The sequence below is a fragment of the Tinamus guttatus genome, unplaced genomic scaffold (assembly GCF_059628265.1).
Source record: "Tinamus guttatus ecotype Peru unplaced genomic scaffold, ASM5962826v1 Tinamus_guttatus_pri_ptg000309l, whole genome shotgun sequence".
NCBI classification, from domain to species: domain Eukaryota; kingdom Metazoa; phylum Chordata; class Aves; order Tinamiformes; family Tinamidae; genus Tinamus; species Tinamus guttatus.
Window position 1 is genome coordinate 48,192 of NW_028288843.1, and position 17,527 is coordinate 65,718.

A 17,527-nucleotide genomic window follows, 5' to 3' on the forward strand; every position below is an offset into this window, starting at 1 on the left:
TGCTGTTTCATTTCCATAAGAAGATGTTAAAAAGATAGATCCTTCCTTTTGGGAGGAACCTTTCTCCTCTCCAAGTCAAATACCCGATTTTCAACCCTCACGTGTGATAAATGCCTAAGATAAGCCAGACAGAATACTTCACAACACAAAGAAATAATAGAAACGTAATCATCTGTTCCCTGTGACCCTCAGACTTCCTGTTCTGCTTCTGGCAATAAATACTCCCTGATATTCTGCAGCTTGATAAAATTCATATGCCACCAAGCACTGCATCTAGGATTTTCAAGAAATGCTGTGATATTGTGTAAAACAGTATTTGAAATAAATTAGAATTGTGATGTATCATTTTCCACAATTCCATTTTTTTTTTCCAGGGGCGGGGAGGGAGGGGAGCTAAGATCAGTAAGAAAGGAAGCATGGCTTCACCACCACAGAAGTGAAAAATGTAGATATTGTCATTGCATTAACATTTTTATTGTGCTGTCTTTTACTGTGCTGTTAGCCTTGCTAACTGCAAGGCTCAGAAATAGAAAGGGTCTCAAAAAATGCAAGTCATCTGATCTCTAAAGAAGCTGTTCTTCCATTGAAGTAACAAGTAAGGACAGAGAATTGTGAAAAGCCTGAGTTACTGAGGTCTTGTGAGGGATTCCCCAGACTCCTCAGACACTTTGAAATGTAACTGTCACACTCCTGAAAATCTCTTGGGCCTGAATCCAGTAGAGACTTTAGCTGGGAGAAATAATTCACAAATACTTGTAAGCCCTTATGGCCAGTGAACAATGGCTCCTTCCAGAGCTAAGAAAGACAAAGGTTCTCCGGGAAGAAAGGAGGAGAAAAGCAGATCAGTGTTTGTCATCATCCTTTTGATTCCTACGCCTCTCCACATGTACTTTACAAGGCAGCCATATCAAGTAGCTTCTGGACTTAACCTTAGCCTCTGGGACACTTATCTCCATCACAAACATGCTTACTGCAAGGCCAGCCACAGTCCGGAGGACTCGCCAGGCTTCAAGGACTTTTTTTAGCTGTATAAGCACTCAGAGGCAGAGGAACTAAGTGTGCTCTGCAGTCATCTTGCGTTTATTCAGGATGCTTGACACCATTCACTGTTCTCTGGATGAACAACAGAAGAGCTAGCATGAAATTTTGGAACTTCACAAAATTTTTATACGGTCATGGCTAAGAATTTTAAATATTTGCTTTTGAACAACTATTCTACCCCATTCCATGAAGAAATCTTGAGGTAGAGTAAGAAAAGAAATCTATTTAGAATATCAGGAAGAAAAACCACAGCAGCTGTTTACATCAGGCTGAGTTTCCTGAGGGCGTGTGGGTGGAGAAGATTGGTAACATTCTTAAAACAAGCCTCTGCTAGCCAACATGTGCAGATGTTAGGAAGAAAAACTAACAGAATAGCTTCACAACCAAATTCTCCTTTAGTCAAAACATCAGGCCCCAAAGTAAAAGTTTCCTTAAGAATAACATCTGGAAAGTATTCTATAACAAATCTAAGTGGCACTTTTTCCCTCAACATCTTGGGGAAAGAAAACACACTTCCACATTTTTAAAATGAATATAAAAGTGTTCCAGCATGAACTGTTCTTAAAGCAAGTAGAATTCTAGAATCAGTTAACAACTTTTAGAGGTTAGTCCTGAATCAAGGGATCAAAAACATCCAAGATGTCTCTGAGAGGCAGGAGATTCAGCCACCATGTACAGGATTACCTCTATTATAAATAAGCTCAGAGTGTGAGGGGCTTCATTCTCTTCATTGCCTTTAAACTTCTCCCTCTACAGAACAGAATATTTTTTTTGTATAGTTTTCCCCCGCATCCGCTCCTGGCACCCGACTTTTCAGCTAGGAATTTCTAACAGGAGAAGATGAATTAGGGAAGAACTTCATATTGTGATTTGGACTCAAGACTCGCTGAGTCTTGCATTGTTGGCAATTTCACACCTGCCATCCTACAGAAAAAAGTGTTACTACTTTCTTAGCTGCTTAAGTTGATGAGTGCTCAGATTAGTGCATAATTATTATTAACAATCACTTTTAAAATTTAAATTGTTTCTCAACAACTTCAGAGATAAAGCACAACCTTCAATTCAAATTCCATTGCAGCAGAATCCAATCTAAATTAGGGACTGCTATATTGTCCCCTTTTTTTCCTTCCTCACTTGGTGAGGCTCTGGGCAAACCAGTTCAGGAAGCTTAGCCAGCAGAAAACAATTCGCTTGATTTTTCCTGCTGGGTTTCCTTCTGCTGGTCTAGTTTCCTGAACCAGCTCACTGGAAGATTAGACAAATGTCAAAGCTTTTGCAATGGAGAAGGAAGCACAAGCCTAGAGATGGGAGGCAAGCAGTGGGAACACCAGGCTAGAGCAGCTTAGGTTTTGGAGGAACTGCAGCCCCAGCCTGGGTTACTGCGTCCCACAAGGAGCATTTGACTGGCACAGGAACTGGTGAAGCAAACACTGATGGGTGTTTTGAAAAACATAGCATATACCAACCTAAATATTTTTTTACTGTTGGAATTTTATCTACATTTCCACAAGTACTCACTGTGATGTCATTGTGATTTACCTGCAAATAAACAATCTTCTGGAAAACATCTTCTCTCATGCTCATCTCCACATCAAAATTAGAAAGCTTTTTATCAGCTTCTGTGCTTGCTAAGCGCACTTCTTTGTCAGGTGAGACATGCTGTGGAAAATCCAATATGCTTCTTTCCACTGTTTAAATAAAAAGCAACAATACTTTAAGGATAAGGGAGCTGTATTTACAAACAAATGAACTGTTCTAATAACACCCCCTCTTTCTGATACTAACAGAAATCATAAAAACAGGCACCCAAAGCAACCTGAAGATTCAGGTCAGACCTGAAGCTAATGAAGTGATTAAAGCTAAGGCAGAAACAAACAGGTAAAGGGATAAAACTGCATCCATTACAACAAACTAGTATTTTACAGCAATTATTCATTACAGGCATCTAACTGTCTCACCCTTCCAATACTTCTAGGAGAAGTCAGCTGAAACGTATGTAAACACAATCTATAGTTTTTGAAAGATGAACCATTTGTAAGCAGACTGATGTTGTTTCATAGTTGACACAGATGCTTCCTTTTCAGTTTTTAAGCTTTAAGATTTAAGCTCTGAATCTTTCCAACATGCCCATCTGTCCTGCCATGACACAAATCTCAAAGCCCCCTTTCCTTATTTCAGGCGAAGCAATAAGGCAAAGGGTGCTGTCTCTATATTTTGAGCTTCTAGAGGTCAGAAGCTGAGTCAGATGATCATTTTCAAGTGCACTTTTGAGATTAGATGAATTCTTACTTTACAGAAGTATATTACATCTTTATAATAGTGAATTGAAAAGCTAAAATAGAAATGAATTCCTAGGATGAGTTAAATTAACTTACTTCAAGCCAATTATACTTCTCCTGTTTCCCCCCACCCCCCACAAAAGAGAAACAAAAAAACGAGTAATCCTAAAATGAAATTGTAAAGCATTGTAATTTTAGGGAATCTATGTCTATTTTTTTAAAATCAAAAACGGATATATTCTCAGATTTCTCACAAGAGTCTGCAAGAAATTTCTTTTTTTCTTCCTGTCATCAAGCCAAGACGGTTCAAAATGATGCAGTGAGTTTTGGCAGCTTTCAAGTAAAATGTAAGGTCTGTTGTCATCTCTGTCTTTTCTGATAATGAATCCCATTTACTTGGGTAGCACTTTCACGCGCATGTGAAAGGTCACACAGGACTTAAATTTGAGGTTCTAATGGAAGTCCACTATTGTGGTAATACATCCTAATCATATACCATGGGGTGTTTTAGAGTTAAGTAATGTTAATTTGACATACAGCTTTGAAGATTAGTATTAAAAGATTAGATATGACCTACTATTGCAATGGCATGTAGAGAAGAAAGCACACTTGGAAGATGTAATCTTGAGAAGCTGATAGCCACTACTTCCTGAATCAAAGAGATTTTCTTTTCCATTTAAAGCGGGAAGTTTTTTTTGACTTCGGTGAAAAAGCTTCCAAATCACCAAATACATCGCTACAGTTAAAAACAAATCTAAACAGAAACCACTTGGATGAAGATTGTTCAGTCTTCCTGCCAGTGACAACTCCAGTCAATACACTAGATGTACCTAAACTGTAATTCTAAGGAACATGAATGCCATAGACTAATATTACAGTACAATCATTTGTGCTGCAGGCTGCTCTTTTTTGCAAGGTGAAGGCTCAGCACTAGGAGCCAAGGTAAGGAGCCTGCTTTCAGCACTTCTGTTGCCACTGTGTATTTCTGAAAAGTTTAAGAGAACCTGACATTTTGCTAAAGATAGGAGAGCCATGCAATACGATAAGTTTTGTTTTGCTTTTCTCCAAACAAAGGCACCACAGTCACATTTTCATGTTTTTATATCACCTAATGGACAAAAGTGAACTGAATGACGTGTTCAGCCATGAAACTCCATTTACATGCTAGCATGTCCTAATCATTCATTCAGGACAATCTAGACATGAGTTCCTTTCCCTAGTTTTATCAAGTACTTGCAAGACAAAACACAATAGCTGGTAAAGAACACTTTTTAGAAAATAGCATACAAAGATTCCTCCATACTCATCCAAGATCTTTTCTCCATTTTGAATTTATTGAACTTTCCATTATTCACCCTGATTTGCTGCTTTCAGTTGGATTCTACAGTGTCTCAAGAAACGCACTTACCAGAGTTGAATGTATTGTATGCAACTATAGACACTGTAGTCTATGCAGCTGCACATTGTCCCCTAGCGGTTGTACACAGTTGGAAAATAAAATGTAACTCTAGAGCTTCACACGCAAAAAGAAAACAGGTACTCAATGCAGCTCTCCAAATGTGTCAAAAAGATCAACAAAACAGTTTTACTAATCCTAAATTCTACCTCCACAGTAACGTAGCAGAATTTCACTTATGAACAAATTACATCCTGTTGAGACACCCAGAAAAATGACAGCGGCTGGAGGACCCTTATGAGGCCTATACACTTGTTATACAAGAGCAGCACGGATCAAAATCATAAGCCATAACAACCATTCCTCAGTATTTCTTCTTGGGTAGACAAACGTATTAAATAATCACACACAAGATACACTAACCTGCATATTCCACTTCTATATCTGCCAGAGCCTGTACAGTATTTTCATGAGTTACATCCTCAGTACTAAGCATTCCAACACTGTCATACACGTGCTTTGTCTTCCTGATCAGTTCTTCCGTTCTTGTTCTGATTTGCTCTGGCGACAGGTCCCATCTCAAGAAGTTTTGGCATGATGCGATATGAGAGGAGGCTTGGAGTCGGCTAGTAATTTCGGCTCCTAATGTCATCCTCAATATGAGTCGGGGCCCAAAAGCCCTGAAAGTAAAAAAACGATTTTTGCATGTTGAGATTCTAGTTCAAAGGTAATTCATTATAAATTAAAAACAGGCAACAGACTTAGTAATTAAAGCATATTTTTAGAAGCAATATAATAGTTCTTCTTAAAGCCACCTTCATATTTGCTGCTTCCTTTTTCTCCTCCATAACTCCTTCTCCCTCACATGTTAATCCATTTTCAGCATCAAAAGAATATCCAGAATAATGCAGACTCACAAGTACCTTCACCCCCAGGATCATCAGAAGATGATCCTGCTTGGGGAAGAAGTAAAGCAAGTTTCATCAACTTAATTTGTGGCCATTTCCAATTCCAATAAAAGGTGGTCCTAAGATTCTTGGTATATCCAACTGGTAAATTCTACTTCCAATTTGCATACCCCATTTGAACACAGTTACCATTTCTCAGTCTATAAAGACAGATATGACTGCATACTGTGTAAAAGCCTCTGGACTTCCATATATAAAATACACATAACAAAATAAACCAGTCCTGAAGCTCAGGGCATGGAAAAAATTAGAGAACAGGATTTGAAAAAAAGATTATATTTTGGATGAATGAATCCAAACCAAGGATAGGCAAATACTGGCTTTGGACATGCTGGCATCCCCACCTCCCCATCTGCTCAGATAAATTTCAACTTAGTTGTGTGAAGGAGAAGGATAGAGATTCAGGCAGTTGACGAATCGGGCCAAGAGAAATCCACATAGCCAAAATGTTCATCTGGAGAACACAGAAATGCCTCAGTGATATGTAAAATAGTGGCTGACAGAGAACATAGCTTTACGATAATTCAAAGAGTTTGCATTTGAGGAGCTCAATTTGCTTGATATTGTTTAGTACCATAGAAAGATCAACTCGCAGCTTCAGAAATGCAACAGGGGGATTTTAAGCCTTTGAGTTACTAAGAACAACTCTGCAGATATTTACTGCCTGTCTCCCCATTTCAGCTGCATGAGTTTAAAGAACTGCATGTGTTGGTAAAGTATGGCAACTCAAGATCTTCAACGCTAGCTAAAAATAAGTAACAATAGCTGAAAATAACTAACAATACGCACAGAGAGCTTACTATTAAGAAGGACATTTCTTTAACACTATTTAATGTTAATTACCTATTTTTGTTAGCACTAGACACTGTAGCTGTATAAATTTTTTTGCAAAATCAATCTGGTATGTGCATAAACGCTCAGATAAGTTTTGGCATACACTGCAGGGAGCATACATAAAAGGAGAAGCAATTTTGACCTAAAGGAAGAACAAGGCAAGAGGAAAATACCAACAGTCTAGAAAGGGCTGCATGCAGAGCTTTTGTTCGAAGGCAAGAGGTTTTGTTAAGACTCCTTCTGTACGAGACGTTTTCTAGAATTAGCCTTGCCAAGATTATTTTTATGCAAGTCGTAACTGAGAGACAACATTCCTATTTACATTTAATTATGAGGGTTTTTTTTCTCATTACCACAGCTATGTCAATTGCTCCTATATCCATCCAGACAATATGTTTACTTTTCCCTTCTGCAGGCATACAGAAACACCAATGACTAGCATATTGACAATTTGCAAACTTTGAAAATGAAGCCTGAATAAAAAAAATTCTTTCCACTCCTATCTCTCCCTGATACCAATGTAGATCAGACATTAATATTACCATTAGCTTCTCCACTGGAACTCTGAATCCCATTTAGGTGTTTATGACAAATGAAACTGTTTTCATAACAGCAAAACACACATATATATATGGTACGAGCACTCGGAGAACACCTTCATTTCCCAAACCCCACTGATTACTACCCTACAGCTTCGTTACAGGACAGCGCTTCATTAAGTCATGAGCTGCTTCTCTCTGAGATATGCTTTGTCTAGTCTTCTATACATTGTTAATACTGTCCTGATGCAACCTGAAGCCTCCTTCAAGACTACATTCAAGGCCCCAGGCAATATCACAGAGAGCCAAAATGTGCAAAATTAAGGTGAAAATAAAAAATTTCTCTCTATGCCAAGGTTTCACATATAAGTGAAGCAGAAGCACAGGAAAACAAGAATCTGAAACAGCTATGCTACAGTGCAGCATATGAGCAGTTACCCTTTCTAAAAGGCAAATTTCTAGTCTCCATAATTCATTATCTTCAACTGGTTGGTGCTACGTGCATTAGAAATGCAGGTGCAGAGCAAAACTTTGGTCACTGACCAGCAAACCGTTATCAGAAACACTGAAATAGTCAGAGCACCTACTCTCTATATTAAATCCAACCTGTTAAACAAGTCCAAAAAATAATTAAAATTGGATTGATTTCAAAAGCTTGAATGCAGGGTCCAGATGGCTCTAGAGATGGCTTTAAGTAAAAAGACTGGGTCACCTGGTTTTATTAATATGTTGGCTAGTTGCATTGAGGAACATACAAACAAACTGGGATGCTTCACAAACTACCACCATACATGCAAGCAAGTAGTTGTCTGTATCCGTTAAAGACAAAAAATGGACACAGAACAGATACTGCCTCTTTCTGAAATGCTGATAGCCTGTCTTCTCCTCCTGACACAAGGAATCAGTTATTTATATAAATTAATACGGGTTGTAGCAGCTGAGAAAGATATGGTACTCTTTGTAACCTATCGAATCTCTGCTCAATTCAAATTGCTCTCAAAAATCCCAGGGTAACACTTCAAGGAAAACAATCACCATATGTAACCACGTAGAGATGTGTTGTTACATTGCTACCAGTCAATGAGATTATACTTTGTGCTAAAGTAACCCTCAGCAGATTAATGAGAAATAACATGCAAGGAAAAATATATGCAGAGGTAGAGTCCTGACCATTTCTCTCTTGGTTTAATATTTCATATTCTTGATCTACATAAAATTGTAAACAAATAAATTATCAAAATTTCAAGTATCATACTATACTGAAACTGGTAATACTATGTTAATATTTCTCTCTGACATTCACCTTAATAATATATAGCAAAGCAGGTATCTGCTCATGCTTCGTCCTCTAATATGGTTTTAGGATTAGATCCTGGTCCTTGAGTTCCCAACAAAACATCAATACTTATAACTACCACTTGAGTAAGTGGTGGTACTTAATAATTAGGTAAATTAGGTAATAATTAGGTAAACTTTGTCTGATTTATTCAGGAAAGAAAGAAAGAAACAAAGCCAAATGCGAAATTAAAGGATGAGTATAAACAACAAGAAAAGATAGCATAAGTAAAATAACATGACTATCAAAACTGTTCTGGGCCTGTGCTTGTGTTGGCTTTTAGAAAAACATTGTGGTGAATCATACACTGAGGAAAACTTTAACTTCTCAGATATAAACTGGAAAATAAATTCTATTAATAATAGAAGGAATCAGATACTTCTGAGTACAACAGCAACAGCACTCTCCACCACACAGCAACTGAACCAATAGGAGGCGATTATTATTTTAGACTCACATTTGGTAAATAGCAGCAACATTATAGAAGAGTCAGACATTACTTTGGGCCAAACAATCTGAAGATGTTTTAGTTTAAATTAAACAGAATAATAATATTAAAAAAAAAATCTATAACTAAGGTTACATATATACTGCAGTCAACCAAATCAGGGTAAAACTGTCCTGTGTCTAATGAGCTGACTGGTTCACACCGTTTCAGAGGCGACACTCAGGTTTTTTGCAGAGCACAACTGTTGCTGTATCTCAAGATGCTTGCTGCATTAGCAGAAGTATCGGCCCCAGCAGCGTGACAGGCTCCTCTTCTCCCCTGTTCTCCCTCTGCTGCTCATTTCTGTACCTGTCTACCACTCGGGAGAGTAGCTATCTGCAGGACCACGCTTTGGAAAGAGCCAGAGCAGCACCCACGTCTTTAGAGATTCAGGATGACTCTTGTTCTTAAGTTTACATAAGGTTAAACACCAGGAAATTAAAAGAACTACTGATGCTAACAGGCAACACTCAAAGGAGAACAAATTAATATAAATCAGCCAGGAATACTTTGAAGCTAAAAACAAAATAATGATACATAATAAAGAAACATATTATACATATATATATATAATATATATAAATAAAACATAATAAAGAGACATTTGCAACAATCAGGGCAGTGAGACTCTCAAACAGTTGCCCAACAAGCACCACAGAAATAAAAACTTCATGACTTTCCCTAAGGTAGCACAAGCCTAGACTTGATACTCCCAGTTGCTCCTTCCAGGTTCTATGTCTGTAGGAGTTTCTTCAAAGTGACAGCTCTTCCTTTCTTTCTTCCTTTCTTTCTTCCTTTCTTTCTTCCTTTCTTTCTTCCTTCCTTTCTTCCTTCCTTTCTTCCTTCCTTTCTTCCTTCCTTTCTTCCTTCCTTTCTTCCTTCCTTTCTTCCTTCCTTTCTTCCTTCCTTTCTTCCTTCCTTTCTTCCTTCCTTTCTTCCTTTCTTCCTTTCTTCCTTTCTTCCTTCCTTTCTTCCTTTCTTCCTTCCTTTCTTTAATGAGTCCTATGCAGTCTAATAACGTCAATGGAATGACAGGGCAGAGATGGACACACTACGCATGGTGCCTGTGCCATCTGGCAGTGAGATGTCGGGAGCGAAGAACCCAGGAGCTTCTGTTTGAGCTTTCGAACAGCTGTTGTTCCAAAAGCAAAAAATTATGGCACTCCAAAAGCAATAATAATGAGGATTTCTACCAAAAGCAGAGTAAGTTGAATAATAATTGAAAAGTAGCTGCTGAGCTTTTACGAAAGGATTTTGAAGCAGAAAACAAGGCTTCTAAATTACAGATTGCACTCAGATACATGAGAGATTTTACATTTTTGCCAGACAATGTATTTTGCCAACAAATCTCTAATTTGATTACTTGTTGCTTCTGGAAAATATAAATTTAATTTGACTTTAGAAAGGAGAGAGACTTTTGTAATACTTTACTAGAGCACTACAGGGTATTGCAGATGAGCAAAGCAATTAAATTTACCAGCTGATTTTTAACTCATGCATTAAGTTTTTTTAAATGTTTACATAGGTCTGGTTTTGTTTTGAAAGACTGTTCCATGGCAGGAATGTGCTCAACAATCCTTTTTAATAGGCCACTATGAAAATAAAGAGAAAGCCCCACAGCCTATGAAGCAGAATCAGCAAAGAGCAATAATAGCTTTAGAAAACGCAAAAAAAAATATCTACAAACATGTTCACAATATGCTCCTACTAATGCTATTTACTTCATAACCTAGCCGAGTCTGATATCTCATTCAAGACTGATTACCTATTAATAATCATAATTCCATCCAAGATGCTTTAATGGCTCTATTAGTTCTCAAATTAATCTTCACCCAAACAGCATTACTTACAATGGCAAGTAAGATTTTATAGAGTAATTTAGATGTTATTTACACATGGATTTTGGAAAAAAACATGCACAGCCAGGTTTATGGTACTTGCTCATAAATCTGACAGCTCCATACAGCCATACAAAAATCAAAGTATATTGGATTAGACAGAAATGCTAGAAAACTCTATTCCCTGCTGAGACAAAAGGCCTAAGACAACAGCTTTGGTGGTAAAGTGGGAGCCAAGACAGAAGACTAAAATAGAAAGAAAAAAAGCCTAGTCTCAGATGATTCAGCACTGAATATTTATTCTTCCAAGCTTTATGCATATTGTGTTTTGTTTAAACTCAGTCTTATGCTTTTTGTGTACTTCCAGAAGTCAAAAAGATCATTGTTATTTTGGAAAATATATCAAAATGTAAAAGCTTCTTTCAAACACAAACCACCAAAATACTTTGGAATCTTCTTATGTTTAAATAGTCTGAAAGCAAAAAGATACAAAGACATTTCTTTAGCTGTACCTTATACACATGTTAGGGGGCACTCCTATATAAATAGGAATAGATGGGAAAGCCCTTCTGAACACAAGCAATTTATTTTTCAAATAGCAATTTACTGTATGGAGCTTTGCAAAAGCTGTTAACTTTCAGAGCGTGAACAAGACGACAACCCTTTTAATCATTTTATGCTTTGAAATAGCAGATCTGAGTTACTAAAGACTTGCAGGTCTTGGGTGCTGCAGCAGGAATAGATGCTGGAAGGCAGCAAGCATCACGCACACAGAGGACAGGCAGCGGGTACCTGCCAGGCACCTTCACACACTTTGATGTTTTCACTCCACCTAGTGGGCTTGCTTGAAAAAAGGCCATTAAAGCAATATGAAACCTGACAGGTTGCCTCAGGACCAACCATTTCATGCTTGAATAACATACCATATGCTGGCATTTTCCTGAAAGTAAGATTCAAGTGCCACCAAATATACATAAATAACAGTAGGCAAGCATAGTTTGGTAAAGCTCAATACTGGCTAAGCAAGTTTTTATTTTTTGATTTTTTGCAGATGTTAAACACAGTGAGTACTCAGCAGTGTCTAATACAGCATAAGACGCACTGCATTCTCAGGACGGGATTTTAAGCTAGAAAATACATATTCTAAGATCTGTGTTATTTAGATAACTTTTTTCTTTTATTATTTTTCCCCTCAAAGTTAGCAGAAGGCTGAATAATATGGAAAAGAAAAAAAAAAGAAAAAGAAAAAAAGCATAGGGGTGCAAGACAGAACTAGCAAAATAAAGATAAATCACTCGGAGGTAATGACAGGGCAGCACTAATTCAGTTGAGCTGGAGAAATGAGACCACAGCCCCAGAACTGAAGCAGTCATTTTCTTCCCGCTGGACAAACACATTTGAAGTCCTCATTATCCTTCACCTCTCATCTCTTTCATCTGTTTGGCTTTCAACAGCGTCTGGAACAGCACATACATGCTTGGAATTTTTGGGCCGTTTTCCTTAGCAAAGTACTTGGCTCTATGCCATGACTGCCTTTGGCACAGACAGCTCTCACTATCCTTTTAAGCAAAGAATAGCATGTTTAGTACTCTCTAATTCAAAGTTCTCCAACTGCCTTTAAAAACCCTTTTTCACTGAAGCTGCATTTGAGCAAATAAAGAAAATATAGCACCTTTTAGCACTAAATCAATAATTTTGTCAATTCCCTGCATCTCAGTTCACTGCAAGCTCTACATTGATTGGATTTTCTATTATAGACACAGTGTTAGTTCTTATAATCAGTTTGAGGTAGTCAGAAAAGCCGTAGGTTATAGCATTTAAAAACTATTGATTAATTTAATCCCAGTAGCACTACTTTTATGATCTTATCTAGCAACAAATGTTTACTGATTTCTCTAACAGAATTAACACCAACGACAGCAAGGTAATTGATTTTAGGTCATAACCTGTACATATGTGTGACATATATGGCACAAATCTCTAGGCAGTCTTCCACTGTAGTTAAAATTCTCCCTTTTTTCATCACCCATAGTCTTTAAACAAAAGTAATTTGGAAATTGGTCTGACCGTCTCCCTTAGGAGGAGGCAATTTCTGCACAGCAGCCTGGGCTGACTGTTGGCAGGAGTCATGGCACAGCTTCTGCAGTGTCTGACGCCCTCCATCCCCAGCCCTAAAACCATGGTGCCCCTGACTCTAACACGAGATCTCACTAGGACCACGCAGCTGGGCTTCAAACCCCACCTTGGGAAGAGGAGGGAAAAATATATATTGCTTTTAAGGCCTTTTAAGGCCCTACATCTCTCAGGTGTTACAAATAAGCATCTATAAATACCATGGCAGCAACATAAACAAGAGGTAAAGTGCTTATTATGTGGTGCAAGCCCCATGCACTGTTACCACTAAGATGTAACAGTACTTGAATGCAATCAACTAATGCACAAATGCTGTCTGACCATGGGTAAGAAAAAAAGTGATGCGGCTGGACAGAGAAAACTATGGAGGAAGGTCTGTAAACACTGACAATTTTTCTGATTTACAGCCACATTGAATCAATTCAGCCTGTAATATGGGACCTTTGACTATGCCCTTTGAATATGCCCTTTGACTTCCTATTGATGCTAAGTCTCATACAGTTGAAGAGCGACGCTTTTTGCCAGCACTATTTCGTTGGAGAACTCTGTGCCTTCACAGAACACAGTGACCTCATCTCTCTCACTTGCACCTTTTTAAGGCACTGCTCTCTGCTGGGAAGACAGTGAATTACACTGGGCCACAATCATTTCAATGCTTGCAAATTCCTACCAGCGCTCAATACTACTGTGCATCTGCTCAGCAGTACAAATCACTCAAGCCTGTTTTTTGCTTCCATTTGCTTTGCGATTTAACAACATTAAATGCATGTTTCCCAGGCTAGTTCCAGGCCATCTAGAAGATTATTTCAGCATGAAAACTATGGGCAAGAACTTCAGTGAGGCGACACTCCACAGAAGACATGGAGGGTATCTGTACTAAAGATGGAACTTCCTTAGATGGTATGAGGAAAGCACCGCACCAAAACATCCTTCACCCAGAAGGAATAATATACTCTCCCTAGGCTTAACTCTTCTAAACACACACAGGGTGTACTGGAAAAGAGCCTCTTCTCCTGAGGGGGATAACAACTCACCAATCTACCTGAATTCTTTGAAGGATGCACAATAGACAGAGACTTGTTAATGCTGCCTATCGGATTTCCAAAGACTTTTGACCAAAACCAAGCTGCTGTGAGACATTTATCTAGTGGATAAATGACTGAAATGTAGGAAAGCCATAGGGAGCCAGTTGTTAGTTTTTCTGAATGAAAGGAGGTGAGTACTGGGGCCCCACAGGTTCCTTGTTAGGTTCTTTAGTCTTTAACATATTTATACTGCATCTAGAAAAAGGTAGGATGAACGAAGTGACAAAACGTACTTGGGATAAATGCAGGGTATTAAAAGCAGCCACATAAAGGTGTCACAGGATCTCACAACACTGAGTAAACAATAAAATAATTAAAAATTGATTTCTGTCTTAATAAATGTGAAGTAACATAACTGTGAATTAACAATAATGAGCTCTGAATTACCCTAATCATTTGGAAATAGATTCTGAAGTTAAAACAGCTTCATAAAATCATCAGGCAAAAGGCAACTGAAAAGGGGCGAACAATAAGAGTGAGATGAGGAACAGAGAACATAACAGAAATATTCATTATACCACTCCAGAATAAGTGAGGCATGCTCATGCAGAGCACTTTATGCAGTTCTGCTCCTTCCAACACGTATGAACTCTCATCTGCTCTTCTCCCACTTGCCCCAAAACTTCTCCTCTTCTGCAGGGCCATGTTAATGTTGAAAATAATCAGTTGAAGCACGGAATACATTACATTCAGAAAACAATTAGACCAGGATTTGTCAGCATGGACAAAACAGAACAAAAAAAGTATTTAAGAAATCTACATAATAACTAACATCCCAATTTTTCCCTATCTCTTCTAACATAAGACTCAGGAAGAGATCAAACACAATATTGGGCTGTAGGTTCTATATAGGTATTACTGGACAAATTGTAGGAAAAAAGTCTTTGTCTTTGAGAAGTCCCTAAGTCCTGGGGAATATGATTATAAAAGTCCCCCCCTTGTCTCTTCACCCTCCAGGCCTCCCCATTTCTTGCTGTTTTACCGCCCATTCAGAGAGAAGTCAAGCAGTGCTCAGAGTGCCTTTTTGAGGGTGAGAAAATTTATAGCTCTTGAATCTAAATTCTAATTTAGAGTCTTGAATCTAAATTCTAATTTTCAGAGTCCACATATATTTATCTCCTACTCAAAAATTTATTTTGAAAGAAAGATTCCATAATTCTTGAATCCTAGAAAACTATTTTAGGACATTGAAATTGTTTCAGTGTCTACTTTTTGTCAGATTCTTTTCCATTATTGAGAGTATCCTTAAAAAATAAAGTCTATTATTATGCATATTAATTAAATTAGCAGTCTAATTTTAGCTTACTTTTCCCCCCATATATTTAATTGAAATATTTTTAAATATTTCAATATTTATGATTCTAATAGGAAGAGTATTTAACTGGAAACAACATCTTTACTCAAATCTGCCTATTTTAACCAAAGAAACACAATCCTAAATGTTTTATTCTATGTAAGACAAGCTGCTTGAAATATGCTCAAAACTGTCATTTTTAAGTGACAGTTTGAAAACTGCCTCACTTTAAGATGCCATGGGGAGAAAGAAAATATATCAGCGTTTCCATGTTCGGCTGTTTAACTCCTGCAAGTGATTAGGTCATTATCTGGCATTAGAAATAACCTTTTTTTGTGTGCATATGTGTGAAACAATTATCCGGGTACACTCAAATGAAGACTGCCAAAAGAATTACAGATTAACAAACCACAGCAATCATTCCCAAACGTATTCACAACAAAGAAGGGGTGAAAAAACTAAAACCTGTACTTAATAAAGGCACTGAGAAACAGAAAGGTAGTGATTACATTTGCATGGTCTCTGCATCCTTCGGGTGCTCGTTTTCCTTGGACCCTAGGACAGTCAGTGGAGGAAGCCCTTCGTTGGCCAGCTGACAGGGACCCATTTTCCCCCACGCCGCGGCCTTGCAGGCCGGCTCACAGCCAGCACCCGCCACAGGGAGAACCACCCAGCTCTCCACAGCGCCTCGTGGGCCCGCTCACAGCGAGCACCCGCCACAGGGAGAACCAGGGAGAACCACCCAGCTCTTCACATCGCCTCGTGGGCCCGCTCACAGCCAGCACCCGCCACAGGGAGAACCAGGGAGAACCACCCAGCTCTCCACATCGCCTCGTGGGCCCGCTCACAGCCACAGAGCGAACGACCCGTCTCTTAAGGTCTCCCAAGTCCCTCGCGAGCGGCTCTGTGCCCGCCTCGCCCCTCACGCAGTGTCAAAGCGCGTTTCTTGGCATAACGCTGCTGAGGAGGAGCTGCACCTCGCTTCACGCGCGCCGTGCCTGACACTATTGTATATGTAGCATATACAACGTACACGTATCTACATTATATATGTATATGTGAATACAGCCCTAGCCTCGCTCCATTGTTTCTCCGGCCGTTTTGCCTCCTGAGGGGCGGGGGGCCGCGGCTGCCCGCGCTGCCGCCGCCGCTGCGCGCTCCGCCCGCCAGGCCGCGAGCCCAGCCCGCCCCCGCGGCGCGGCGCCTACCTGCGAGCCGCGCACAGCGCCAGCATGGGGAGGGCGGCGCGAGCGGAGGGCGGCGGGGCCGGGGCGGGGCGCACGGGGACGAGCCGGGGCCGCCGTGACCGCCGCTGCCGCCGCCGCTACCGGGCCCGCGGAGCGGCGCGGCGAGGGCAGCTGCCACCGCGCGGCGCCTCCCCTTCCGCCGCCGCCTCACGCCCTTCCCGCCTCGCCCGCCTCCTGCCCGCCCGCCCGCTCCTCTCCGGCTGCCGGCGCGGACGGGGACGGCGCTGCCCGCGGGGCTCGGCCCTCTCGCACGGTGAGGGAGGGATCCGCGAGGAGCGGGGCGGCGGCGGCGGGGGGAAGTCGCCGCAGGGCCCCGGGGGCATCAGCGGGCGGGCCGGGGCGGCAGCGCTGCCCGTCGCGGCGGGCGCCGCGGCCGCGTTCCGCCGCGTGGGGGGGAGCGCAACTGGGGAGCCCTGTGCGCGTTACCCGCCTCCTCCCCCAGCTGGGTACCGGGCGCACTGCTGAAAAATAAAATAAAAATTAAATAACTCGAAGCGGTTGGAGGAAAAATAGAAATGAAAGTTGGAGACTAAAAATTTTCCCCAAAGTTATGTAACTGCCAGCTGATGCTGGATGCAGATCAGAGCGCGCTGGGAGCGTGTCGCTGGTGACAGGCGCACCGAGGTCGCAACGCTCCCGTTCTGTGTCCGGAGCGAGCGCGGGCCCTTCAGCAGCCCCGGGCTCAAAGACGGGGCAGTGTCTACAACATATTCCGTCAGGTTGGCGGCTTTGCAGCTGATTTTGGTATGAACAGGTGCTCCTGCCTCCAAGTGCTCCTGCCTTAGGAATAAATGTGTAGTCGTGTCTTTCTGAAAAGTGAATGGCTTCAATCGTTCTCAGTGAACTCTCACCAAAAATCTGAGCAAATCTGCACCCTTTTGCTGATGTTTAAAGTAGGAGATCCCAGGGGTTCCCCGATACCCATCAAATGTAATGGCTAGTCTGAAGTGTTGCTTTACTGGGCCTTCTAGTGATTTTAGTGCCTTGTGGGGACTTCTAAATGAGGTCAGTGGGAGGCTGGAATATGCTAGAAATGCAGGACTGGGCCCA

At 40.5% G+C, this 17,527-nt stretch overlaps 1 protein-coding gene across 1 annotated transcript in view; it reads right to left on the bottom strand.

The window, feature by feature from the left end:
- The window catches only part of NLN (neurolysin), a 35,086-nt gene extending 18,611 nt beyond the window's left edge, over positions 1-16,475 (bottom strand). The window contains exons 1-3 of the mRNA XM_088528470.1: positions 16,439-16,475; positions 5,140-5,396; positions 2,581-2,729 (exon numbers count right to left, since the gene is read on the bottom strand). Coding sequence (XP_088384596.1) covers positions 2,581-2,729; positions 5,140-5,396; positions 16,439-16,464 — 432 coding nt within the window. The 5' untranslated portion in view covers positions 16,465-16,475. The remainder of the gene's footprint in view (positions 1-2,580; positions 2,730-5,139; positions 5,397-16,438) is intronic.
- Positions 16,476-17,527: the final 1,052 nt, after the last annotated feature.